Below are 13,652 nucleotides of genomic sequence, written 5' to 3'. Positions count from 1 at the left end.
ATGGTATCTGGACATGGACAAAAGGATAAGAAGTGCGAATTAAACTGATACTGCTTTTTTAATGTGTTGTCAACTTGGTCTTGAAGTCCTTAGGCTGCCCATGACTCATGAAAATGAAGAACATTCCTGCATGCATGTCTTTCTCAACATTCATAATCATATTCAGTATATAATTTGCCTAGATAAACTAAACAAACACAGGTTAATGCAATTCCTTACCTATGAATAGTACTAATTGAGTCCACATTGGTTTACTGAAGCTTGATTGCTCACTGCACACCTTTACCAACCAAACAGTTCAACCATCCCAGGGGACCTCTGCAACTGAAAACTATATGGAGCCAAGTTTAAAGCATTTAAGCAAGGAGGCCTGTAGCCCACATACCCCTACCCCAATGTGGAAACTCTGCCTCAGACCTCCAATCTCTAAATATGCCACCATTGAACCTATTAAAGTTGTAAAAGTTACAAAAAACAGAAAAACTTTCAAACATTATGTTTATTTTCAAAAGAAATTAAATAAAACACTGGCACCTTAACTTTCCATCATTCTAGAAGTAAATGTACCTTGCTTTGACATCACATCTTTATGAACAAATCAATTTAATAACTCAGCAAATCATTTACTCAGTACATTGTTTAATTAAATCAACAAATATTTTGGAGGCAGCTTATTAAATCCCCCATAGTTTCTTGTGCTCCAGAATTTCTACATTCCCAGCTTCATATTTCTTTTCTGCAATAAATGCACAAAAATAAGAAGATAAGACAATTTCTAAGCACTGACTGATTGGTATATCTCAAATTTAGGGTAGGAGGTTGGCATAATGGTTAAGGTGTCTGCCTTACAAACACAAGGTGCAGGGTTTGATTCTGATATGGGGTAAATGGCTAGGCTTAAAATGGCCCACAAGGGCACTTAACCTAGTACTAATCTATGAACCTATTGTTTGTTTAAGGAACATTTTTATTTAGTATTCTGTTATTGGTAACCCAATACCTTTTTTGATCTGTTGCTAGCATTGAAAGCTTTACTTTTATGGATGCAAGTCACTTGCCATCTAGAAAACATACTCTGATAAACTGGATTCTTATTAAGGAAGCATGGAGTGCTCCGATTAAAAACGGTTTATATTTCTTGTGCTTAGGGATAAACTTAACTCCTTAGTGTTGTTTATTCTGCAAGCAGTCACATTAAAATAAGCAGAAGAACCATGTCTGACGCCTGACGCAGAAAAGAAAATGAAAAGACAAGCTGCCAAATACAGCAGACAGACGATTAATCCCAACGTTGACTACCCAAACGTCAATTATCCGAATACAGTCTTCCAAAGGTTTTGGGTAGGAAAAATTATAAAGTCTGAATATGTAAACGTTACACATATTCGCTTGTGCATGTCTTTTGAGCTTGTAGCCTGCTCATGTGTGAAAAATACTCTTTATTGTCAACAGGAATCACAGAATGGTTAAAAAGTGTATTCCCTGCATGCAAAAAAAAAAAAAAAATTTTAGAAGTCTTTTTAATCCGGTTCCATGTATGTTTGATTATCTGAATAGTCTGATTATTGGAACTACCCAAGGTCTCGATTAGTTCAGATAATCGACTCTACTTTATCAAACTATTTTTGCTTATTCACTTTTCAAACACAGAAAACTTCATGTACAGAGGTTCATCACTGGGCAGATAAAATGGTTACTTATTTTAAGTTTAAACTGATTTAGGTATACTGTAATATTCCTCATAATAGCAAGATTAATTAATCTGGAAAACAGAGTATAGCCTTTAGATAAAAAAACATGCTGGCAAGCATCCACAGTTTATTTTTACCTCACTGGAATGCTGGGTACTTCACTTCTCCACGTAGGAAGACTGTTACTGATGAGCAAGTAGTACATCCGACCTTACACATACGAACAGAGTAAAGATTAACTATCACAAACCCAGTTACTGAACTTATTAACTGAGCGAAGAATGAGCACTACAAGAACAGGAAGGGAATACGGGGGAAGGGGGGTAATTAATAAAACAGAGGAAGAAGCTTCTTAAAAACCTTGTCATGCTTCATTCACTGTTCTGTAACTTACCCTTATGCAAGCTGGAACCAGTTTTCAGCTCAAACTCAGACCTAACTGTAGGCCATTCTGGCCTGCTGACGTACAGCCACAGGCCTAGTACAGCTGTACTACTATGCAAGCAAACACTCTTGCACACACTACATGTGTCAGTAACTAGGTTATATATGTACTTTTAACATATTTTCTTTACTCTGAATGTTCTCATTATTTCCTGTAAGAATAATGAAATGCCACATATAAAGGTGCTCCATGCTGTTAGCACCCTCTGGTACTGTAATGCTTCTACAGAAAAAAATTCCAATGGCAGATAAGTACTATTTGGCCAACCAAGTCATCCCTCTTCCCTGTCTCTGTCAATAAATTGTAGAGACAACTTAACCAACTATGTACTGATACTCTGATTTAATTAAATGTAGTCCAAGAAAATTGCAGTCTGCTATCCTTTAACTTCTGATTTGTCAAGCTAGTGCGCCATCTTTTTTAAAGCCCTTTGACGAACACACACACACACACACACACACACACACACACACACACACACACACACACACACACACACACACACACACGCGCACGCACACACACACACACACACATGCACACACACACACACACACACTCTCACACAGACACACACACACACACACACACACACACACACACACACACACACACACACACACACACACACACACACACACACACACACACACACACACACACACACATACAAAACACACACATACACACACACATAGGGTTGCCACCTTTTCAAATGGCCAAATTGGTACATTTTCCGTACAAACATCAGATTTTACAGGCCGACACATACCCACGGTCAGTACAAAGGACAGAACTTAACTTTTTTGCCTAAATAAAAGCTTATTCTTGTAGCATTTTAGTTGCTTGTTCTGTTTCTTATATCATTTAGGTATTTTAGATACAGAATAACTATTTTATGCAACTATTACATAAAATATAGGAAATAATTATGTCCTACAATCTCAGGACATTTGCCATTTTTAATAATTTTTGTCAGGACACAACTGCCCAAAGAGGGACTGTCCCTCACAAAGTGGGACAGGTGGTAATCCTGCACACACACAAAACACATATATGGATATAGCTGACAGTGTGGGTGGAAAGACTCTTTATTAAGATGGCTGTTAAGGAACTTGCCGATTCTTACGTAGTGAAGTGTCCGCCTTAAGACAGGTGACACAGGCTAAGAGCAAATGCCATTCTGGCAGTAAAGCATTCTGCTCACTAGCAACAGAGTTTTTTTTTATTTTTGTGATCCTTTATGGACTTTTGTCTGATTTTCACATTTATGGAAATGCTTACCACATTTATTAATATTTATATATGATTCAAAATGAAAAGGAAAATAAATAATTTGTTATAGAAGCATGCTATCTGTGTTTTAAAGGAAAAAAATTATTTGTATTAGATTTGTATGCACATTTAAGTAGTAGAAGGTGTGCAAGAATTTTAGAACACCTATAATCATGTAGGGTACAGGACTCCAAACAGCATTTTTAATTTTTAGCAGCCCCTATCCTGCTGTTTTTAAGTTTCTGTAAACTACAGTAAAGCTGAACAATAACAGGTTTTGTTAAAAGCCCATAGTCTATTTTTTCAACCTTTATTTTATGTAATACAATTTGTGAGAGGTCATTGGAGCCCTGGAGTACACTTTGTAGCTCTTCCTGGACTTTTCTTTAGCACATAGTGCTGCTATCAATGTAATATGGCCTGTACTTTATAGTAATCTTAAAGACGCAGAATATGTTCACACACACACACACACTTTTATATATATATATATATATATATATATATATATATATATATATATATATATATATATATATATATATATATATATATATATATAATTTCACTTCATAATCTCCGAGACCATGAAGCTGAAAATGCAGAATGCTGAAAGTGCATAAGAGCGAATTCGAATATCTCGAATCCGTGCTTATGCATTTCTGGTATGTTGTGTGAAGTGTTTGGCTGGTATGGTGTCTGAAACTGAAGGTAAGTGAGTGTTTGTGTGTGTTTTTGTATGTTGTATGTGTGGGTAAGGGTAGGGAGGTGTAAGTATGAGTGCGAGTGTTGGATTTGTTGGTTTTTGTGTATGTGTGATGTGTATTTTGTGTGTGAGCGAGTGTAGAATGCTGTGGTGTGAGTTTTTTTTTTTCGTAATGTGCGATCTTGAAGTTGGTATATATAAGTAGGGGTGTGGGAGGCACAGCCCCCTACATGAGGGGGTGCAGGGGGGCTTGCCCCCTGCTTATATGTAGTGTAGGGTTGTGTGGTTTGTGCACTGTGGGTGGAATGGTGTGTGTGTTATGTGGTGCATGGTGTATGTATGTTTGTGATTGTGCGATTCGTAATTGTGGGTTTCGGGATTGTGAATGGTTTGGCTTCATAGTTTCAAAATGCAGAAATTCAAGATTTCAGCATTTCGAGATTATGAAGTGAAACTATATATATATATATATATATATATATATATATATATATATATATATATAAACATGTGTGTGCTTATGTGCATGTGTTTGACCCCAACTCAGGAATTATGCTTAATCTGAATAAAACAATCTGTTTAGATTTTGTATAATTTCATCACTTCTCTTTTCTAAGCTTACTTTTCTGAGTGGTGGTATCCCCACAATCATTCGGGAGTGGGGAGGAGTTACATTAGACATGCAAATATCCTGCTAATTAGATATGCAGAGTTTTGTCCAGATGTACTCATTTTTCAAGAACCTTTCCGAGATTCTCGATGTCTACTGGTTGAAAGTTGTGTGAGTGTGTGTGTGTGTGTGGGGAGGGGGGGGCATTAATACTTGCATATCCATGCCTCTTTGTTCTTAGACTTACTACCAAATTAATTACTCTTGTAAATACTTCTAAATCTGTGTTACCTAGAAAGCAGTATGCATAGTTATGAAGCATTGTGCTACTGAAATATTAGCCTCCTTATCTGAACTCTTTCATCTTCATCTTCCAAAACTCAGGTGAGGTATTCAGTAAAGTAAGCTCCTGTTTATAAAGTGGTCTCTGTAATAATAGTCAAAGTTTGAAAGAAGGGAGAGACCTTTTCAAGCTGGGCAAAGATGAGAGGGGAATTGTGAAAGACGGGAAAAAAGTAGATGTACTGAATGAATACTTTGCTAAAGTCTTCACAAAGAAAATAAAGGAAGGGTAGAGTGTGTGGAAAGTAGAGGACAGACACCAGAACAAATGAGGAGTAGGTAGAGAGTGAACAGGGTGTCTTTTGGGGGTATAAACTACAAGAATCGGGCAAGTTACTTCCCAGAGTCCTTAGGAATCTGTGACAGCAGATCATTAGGCAAAACAGACATGTTTGAGGGCTAGAGTTCCTTATATGACTACCCTGAAAAATAACATCAGATTTGCATACAGTTAAACAATTACAATAACCTGGTACAGCTATCAATTATTTAAAATGGGTAGATAAACTATAAAAAACACTTCTAAATATATAAGTATCATGCATAAACTAATACATGTGAAATTCAAACTACAAAAAAATACAGATGCCAATTTCATATGTGCAATAAAGTACTCGGTGTGTGCATGGTACAGATATTACTGCATGACAAGGGAGTGTAAGGCACATGCCCAGACAACACCCTTGAGTATGCAGTAACATCTGTACTGTGTGCACACTTACTTATGATTATGTCACCTTTGGCAGAACATACTAAGGTGAGAAACAGAATGGAGTGACCACAAAAGAGTAAAGACACAAATGTGTGACACACAAAATGAGAGAATCACAGAACAATGGCTTCACCACCCAGTACCACCTTACTTATAGCTGCTAACCATAACCTTAACCCTACACTACCTCTTCCACTAACCCTACACATTGTTTGTCTTTTTGGCTTTTCCCGGTTAGGGGTCGCCACAGCGGAACTCCGGTCTACTAATGATTGGCAGTAGATTTTTATGGTGCCGAGTTACCAGCCCAACGCCAAACCTTCAGCGAAGGCATGCCCATTCACGCATGTCTTTCGGAGGCCACTCGACCATGGGGAGGATATGCAGACTCCACACAGAAGGCACTCCAGCTGAGAATCGAACAGGAGAACCTCTTGCTGTGAGGCAACAACACTACCGCTGTACCACCGCGGCTTCCTAACCCTACACATTACATTATGTAAAACCCTTTCCCTAACAGTACCACTAAAACAATGAGTAACAAGGTCACACAGACAAACCAATCAGTAAAAACTATATGAGAAATCTATCCACGGTGTGATTCCTTAGAACCCCTTTTTGCATAAATTGATTCCAATAAAGAACCAAACCCACAAACCCACTAGCATGTTTTTCAGCCTTCTTATGACCTTGTCAGCACAGCATAGATGGACTGTTTGGGATGTCCATAACCATTAGGGTGTCTGCAAAATATCCCAATTAAACTAAAACAATGACTAACAAGGTCACACAGACAAACCAATCAGTAAAAACTACATGAGAAATCTAGCCAAGCTTGTGTGACCTTGTTACTCATTGTTTTAGTTTGTTAGTTAAGATATTTTGCAGACACCCTAATGGTTATGGATATCAGCTGGTACAACAACCCTGTGTTTTCAGAGGTTAGCCAAACAGTCCACTTATGATGTACTGATGTGAGTCATTTGCATATATCCCATGTCACCTCTAATGCAAGATGTTCTAAGGAATCACACAGATTTTTCTTGTAGTTTTTATTAATAGTACCACTTATCATGCCAAAAGGACATAGAACACCCATTACCAGTCAGGAAAAACCCTAAATCTATCCCCTTACCTAACCATAACTCTGTCCTGCCAACACTAGCACATACACACAACTTGCTGTAATCAGTCTTGCATATTTTCAAAACCACCACCTTTTCAGTAAATCATTCCTTTTCCCATATACTACATTGAACTCTACACTGTATAAAGCTTGATTTCAACTAACGTGTGTGTGTCTATATATATATATATATATATATATATATATATATATATATATATATATATATATATATATGTGTGTGTGTGTGTGTATATGTATGTATATATATATATATATATATATATATAAAGGAGACAGACAGACAGAGAGAGAGAGAGAGAGAGACATACACAAACACACATGCACACATACAGACAATATGCAGTCACACATACATACATGTGTGAGCATTATATAGCAGTCATGAAGTACATGTTCAAAAACTTATTCTTTATTCTTTAATCTTCTTATTAAAAGTAAACTGTCAGATATGTACACACTGAAGACCTCCTAGTGAACTATATGTCTGCATTTTGAAAAGATCCACAACCCCTTTAGCTATATTCAGAGATATCTGGCAGCCCATCTGAAACTAAAATAGGGTACTAAAGCCTGTAGCTGCTTATATATCAAGTCTGTTTCCCTTAGTAACCACTCAACAAAATAAGATGAATTGATATTATAAAATTCTCATTACTATACCTGTCCAAAATTCCAGGGCATTGAATTGATGCGTTTATCCGTTCCAGTATAAATTAGCCCATCTTGTGTTAATACATATTCCCTCAACTTGGCTTCATCATCCATGAACACAGAATCACCTGTGGAGGAATGACAAAAGCATGAATGAAATATCTGACAGATGTTTTACAGATGTATTATAATTAACTGACAATTTATTAATGCCTGACAAGGTTTGAATGATGTAGACAAGGTGTAGAAATGTCACAGAAGTTGTAAATCTGAAAGAAAAGTTCTAGCTGTGTGCTGAAAGATTACCTATTAATGAAACATTTCCTAGTATTAAGTTACACCTGTTGTAAGAGAAATGTTCATTTCTGATTCTGGAAAAAAACTTGTGAAGCACACGTGGTCCAAATCCACCCTAGGCCTCCCACAATACAACCTCTCTCATCATTTCAGCCAGACATTGTACCACCTATGTGCGCATTTATAAACATTTATTACTTGTGAAGCTCTGGTGGTGCTCCAGGATATGATACAGGGACAAGATGGTGGCAGTTGTTTGAGTGACATGTTTCTGAATAGCTAATGTAGCTTTAAGCTGTCTCTTTTCTAGGGCCTGCAGTGACCCAGGTTCAAGTAGAATCCTGGACACTGCAAGAGCGAGCCAGGAGGGATGGGACTGAGTGTCTGAGCCTGGCTCACTGATCCCACATAGAGGAGGATGTGGGTATTGATAGAGCACTGCCAGAAAAAAATCACCAGTGGGAAGACTCAGGACTACACAAGCTGTAAAAGAGGACTCTTGGTAATGCACACCCACCAAAGGCTGCACTTGCATGCTATTTGGAATCACAGATATGGAGCTCTGCACCCACACAGGGGTCCAGAGCAGTGGGCACTGTACCTTGCAATACATGCAGGGGAGAGAAGGTTGCTAGGAGCATAGAAAAATCTTCTAAACCCCAGAAGATGATGGCCGAGATCCCTGGCTCCAACCTCCCTCTTTTGGTGCCCTAATATGTTGGGAATTGGGAATGAATAGACCAATACAGTTCTGATAGTCACTGGTGCAGGTGGGTCAAAAATGTAATATAAACAGGTTAGAAATTAACAGATAGCAGTTTTAGAAATTATTTAATCTTAAAACATCCACATTAAAAGAAAATAATATAAGCTGGCTGTGTCAAACAGGGATAAAGCCCAGGTGAGTGGGGTTTGGTTAGCAGCTTCAGCACTGGTATAGACAGGCTCAAGTAAAAGAGTAAGGGACATGGCCCACCTGCCTCTCTCAGGGGAATTGTGGGGCTTACATGTATTCAGAGGCACACATAGTTATGAAACGTATCTGCTGCAGGTCAGGGAAACCACCACTTAATCTACAAGGGGAGGGGCAAAGCTCCTTGGAGGGAATGTCCCTTCTGGAATTGAGGGGATGTAAGCCCATTGCACGAACCCCTCCCCCAGTGTCTTGTAACCATATATAAGACCCCTTATCATATCCTAGCCAAATACAGAACCCCTTGTATGGCATCCATAATCCATTAAGATTGTCTAAACAAGCTCCAGTCCCTCATGATTAAACCCAACACTATTATTATTGGGGACTTCAATTATCTATCCAGTAACAAAAAGGCTTACAAAACTACCACAACGAAGTATGAACAGTGTTTCCTAGATTTCATAAATGCAACCTGTAGATCAGATAGTACACTCTCCTATCACGGGTCCATCTTTAATAGACCTGGTTATCACAGACAGCACAATTATGCACTGCGCAAATAAATGCCCCATCACAGGTAGCACTTGAGCACGTTTTGCATTCACTATAAAAGCCGAACTCAAAATGCCCTACAATCTTTAAGAATTTCTCAACAGCCAATCTAGTTAGCAGATGATTTAATATGTATTATTTATTTCTTTATCTTTCTTTACCAGAAAAGTCTGACTGGGATTGATCCCATTTTTAGTGGAGACCCAGGAAGAAAAGCTCCACAGTTATTAGAGATTTAAGTAGAGAGAACATTGCAAAATGCCTAAAGTAAAATAGGAGTTTTTCATTGTAGAAGAAATAAAAAAAAGCTGTGCAGTTTTTACAATTACAAAATACAGAAGATATGCATTTACATACATATATTAAAAACATTGTGGCATTTTTCATTGTGAATCAGATATGTGTGTACAGCTTAGAATCGACATTTGAAATGTCAAACATAGTATACACTAAAATTGAAAATAAAGTTACTTTGAAGATGTCTGAAGTACATTAGGATGAAATGTCACAACTTATTACAGCCGAGTGCGCCACCAGTGTTTTTTCAGTTACCTCCTACTGTGCCTCTAGGCGTAGAATATTGCTTGTTCATACTTGCATTAATAATTCTAAAACCATGCTACATAAAAGGCATCAGAATATTTTATCTTGAAACATACATGATGAAAAACACAACTGTACTGATATTTTACCTCTGTCAATGAGTATTTGTTAGAACTGTAAGGTGATCAGACCTCTTAACTGTACAGAGTTTTGCAGAAGTAACAAATTTTTGCCTCATATTTTTGGTGTGTTCCTCCTAAAATCTGTACTTTTCTGGCAAATAGCTGAGGATTGAAGTAATTAAATAATGACAAACATTTGAGTTTAAGACTCCACATCCTTCAGAAAATTCATGCTAATGCAAAACCTATTATTCTGTCAACTTTCTAAGTTTGTAAGAGCAATATTTAAAATCTGTCCCTATTTGTCCCCCCATCATTTTAGGCTTTGTCCAGACTTTTTGCTCTAAGAGGCTGAGAGGTATGAAGGTGATAACTTCATTTTTAAAGGCTCAAGCTACACCCACTGGGAGTTAAGATACACACTGAAAAGAGCTGTACTAGAGGGAATGAGAGAACTTTAGTGTGTAGTGGAACATGAGACAATGGTGCAAAGACAGAGATGTTAGGTGAGAGAGGGATAGGGAAAGGATGGACAGGGTTCAGTTCTAGGTCCTCTCCTGTTTGATATCTACTTTTCAGAAGTACAGGCTAACACAGAAGATCTTTGGCTAACAAAGTTCACAGATGACTGCAAACTAGGAGCCATAATCAAAACTCCTAATGGACATCCTACAAAAGGGCCTCACTGAGACAGATGTCTGGTGTCAAAGCCATGGCCTCAAGCTCAATGCCAAAAAGTGCATTGTCATCCCTTTTGGTAAAAACTCTGTACCCATGAACTACCACATAGGCGGTAGTCTACTTAACACTGAAAGAAACAGGTGGACAGTAGTCTCTCGTTTGATAATCACATTGCCACAGTAGTCAGGAAATCCTATGTGGCACACCTCATCACAAAAGGTTTCTCATCCAGGAAAAAAGAGGTCATTGTTCCCCTCTACTCATCACTCATTAGACCCATTATAGAGTACAACAACCCTTTTGGTATGCACCTCACAAGACATCTACAACAACTGGAAAGGCCACAGAAATACCTCACAAAGATGATTACCGGCCTCAAACAAATGCCCTATGCAGACCGTCTCAAAAACCTCCAGCTTTACTCTGTCGCATATCGCCTACTCAGAGGCGATCTCTGCCTAACATACAAAGCTATGTCAAACCCAGAGCTGTCGGACATGCTCCAAGTAAAGAAACCCCAATCACTCCAAGCTACACACTCTAGGGACCTAAACCTTGTCACCACAATAAACAGAACATGATGAAGGGATAAATTCCTGTCCCAGAGACTTCCCATACTCTGGAACAAACTATCTATCTATATCAAACAAAGCTCCTAATTAGCACTCAAGAAAAATCTTGATGATTGGATGGGAGATAGGAACTTCACCCCATGGATCACTTCTATGGCTCTGCTTGACAGGGGCACAGGAAAATATTTTTTTTTGGGTGGTAAAAGCCAGGGTACCATTTGGCTAGGCTTACATAGGCCCTAGGCCCAATAGCCAAGTACCTACCTATGAACCTATATATGGGTTAGAAGGAGGTTAGCAATACATGTAAGGGGAAAGGTGTTTATGAGTAATATTTATATACTATGATGGAGCAGCCAGTTGTCCAATAAGTGTTTTTTCAGTGATGCTTTAAATAAATTTAGTTTATTTGCGTCCGTTCTAAGGAGATGGAGTTCCAGATTTTTGTAACACAATAAGAATAAAGTGAGAGACCAGCAGAATTATTTGATTTTGTGGTGTTTTGTTGCTGGATGTGAGGTTTTTGGTTGCACTATAAGACTGAGTTGAGTTGACAGTTTTCAGGGCAGTATAGTAGTTTGTGGGCTATAGTCAGCTGTGAGAAGTTAAAGTAGTTTGGAAGTTCAAGCCATTTATGAGATATTTTAGAGGTATGCTGTGTGGTGAGTCTTTTGGGGGCATATGCAGCAGATGGGACAATTTTATTGTAGGCCATATCTAGTTTGCTTTTTAGAGTAGAGTTGAGATTAGTAAAGATAGGTGATGCATAAAGCAGGGATAGGAGTGGGTATGCTTTTGTTATTGATTTTCTGGAGTGGTCAGTAAGAAAAGTTTTTTCCCTTAAGAGGAAGCCTAGTTTCCAGTTTATTTATTTATATTTTGACGGCTTGAAGGAGGGGGTGATAGTATCTGAGATGATCAATTAATATTCTGAGGAGTTTGGTTTGAGAAACACATTCTAGTTTTGTGTTACTAGATGATAGAATGTGGAATTAATGTTTTGTTGGCAGATGTTAGGGCAAATAGCATTACTTTTGTCTTTTGGGGGTTTACAAGTAGGTCTGAGTTATCTAGCCAAGATTTGGTGGATAAGAAGGCTTGTTGGGTGATATTTTGCAGGGAGGATAGCATCTGAGAAGAACAGATGAGTGCAACATCATCTGCATATTGTATTATAGTTGCTTGTTTTGAGGCAGAGAGTAGCTTGTTGATAAAGATATTATAGAGAAGGGGGTCCTAGAATTGATCCCTGGGGGATGTGACTGAGACTGGAAGAAAATTTGAGCATTACTGGTACCATTTAACATCTTATTAGATAGATAGCCATGAAACCAAGTTAGGGCTTGAACATTAAAACATACAGAAGCAAGTTCATCAAGAAGTTTTGGCGTGCAACTGTATCAAATGATTTCCATAGATCAAGGAAGACAGTTGAGAATAGTTTGCCATTATTTTGAAGTTCATTGACGGTTTTGGTAGACCTAAGGACGCAGTTGTAGTACTATGATAAGGTCAGACTTCATGTTGAATGGGAGACTGAAGGTTCTGGTCAGTTAGGCATTTGATTAGTTGGGAGTGTATGCATTTGTTTAGGTTCTTAGTGGTGGGATGATGGCAATTGGTCTGTATTTGGTTAGGTCAGTAGAGTTGCCACCTTTAAGTAGAGGTATGATGTATGGCATTTTCCAGATATTGCAGATATCATTTTCTTTTATCAATCTATTTGTTGGAATGGAGACAGGGAACACCATCGCTTCTGCTATTTTTTTAGAGATTCATCATCGTCATCTTCTTTCGACTGTTCCAGTTAGGGGTCACCACAGCAGATCATCTGTTTCTATTTTTTCCTGCCCTCTGCATCATGCTCTTTCACACCAACCGTCTGCATGTCCTCTTTCACCAGCAGCTTGTCTGGTAGGTTTCAGTTTTTGTAAGTATTTTTTTATTGCTGACTTAGGGCCTGTGTTAAGACTGAACTATGTACTGTTAGTTTGGGGTTCTGGGATAGTGAGTTGCTGAAGCATTTTGTTTGATGAGAGACAAGATTGAGTTTATGAAGTGGGAGTTGAAATGTGTTGCTATATTCTCTGGGATATTTGTTGCTGAGGTGTGTTGAAGTTTGTCCTGGTGTGAGTAGTTGTTTTATGGACTGCCAGAAGAGTTTAGGACTGTTTTGATTTGTGTTTTTTAAGTCTTCAAAATAAACTTTTTTGTCATTAAATATACTTTTTTAGCTAGATTCCTTAGATATCTATAGTCTTGTAGGGATGATTAGGTTTTTTTTTTGCGTCCATGTTTTCCATGCATGACCATTTTTATTAACAGTTGCTTGGTGCACTTTGTTAGCCAAGGTGCAGTTATTGATCTAACTCTTTTTGTTCTCAGTG

At 38.1% G+C, this 13,652-nt stretch overlaps 1 protein-coding gene across 1 annotated transcript in view; it reads right to left on the bottom strand.

Annotated features, from left to right (window-relative positions):
• Positions 1-13,652, bottom strand: part of TGM2 (transglutaminase 2) — a 596,777-nt gene that overhangs the window by 322,298 nt on the left and 260,827 nt on the right. The window contains exon 4 of the mRNA XM_044090196.1: positions 7,592-7,710. Coding sequence (XP_043946131.1) covers positions 7,592-7,710 — 119 coding nt within the window. The remainder of the gene's footprint in view (positions 1-7,591; positions 7,711-13,652) is intronic.

Source organism: Protopterus annectens, chromosome 12.part0 (genome assembly GCF_019279795.1).
Source record: "Protopterus annectens isolate FY-2018-M chromosome 12.part0, PAN1.0, whole genome shotgun sequence".
NCBI lineage: Eukaryota > Metazoa > Chordata > Ceratodontiformes > Protopteridae > Protopterus > Protopterus annectens.
The sequence above is the reverse complement of the archived record's forward strand: the minus strand, read 5'-3'. Positions and strand labels throughout refer to the sequence as shown.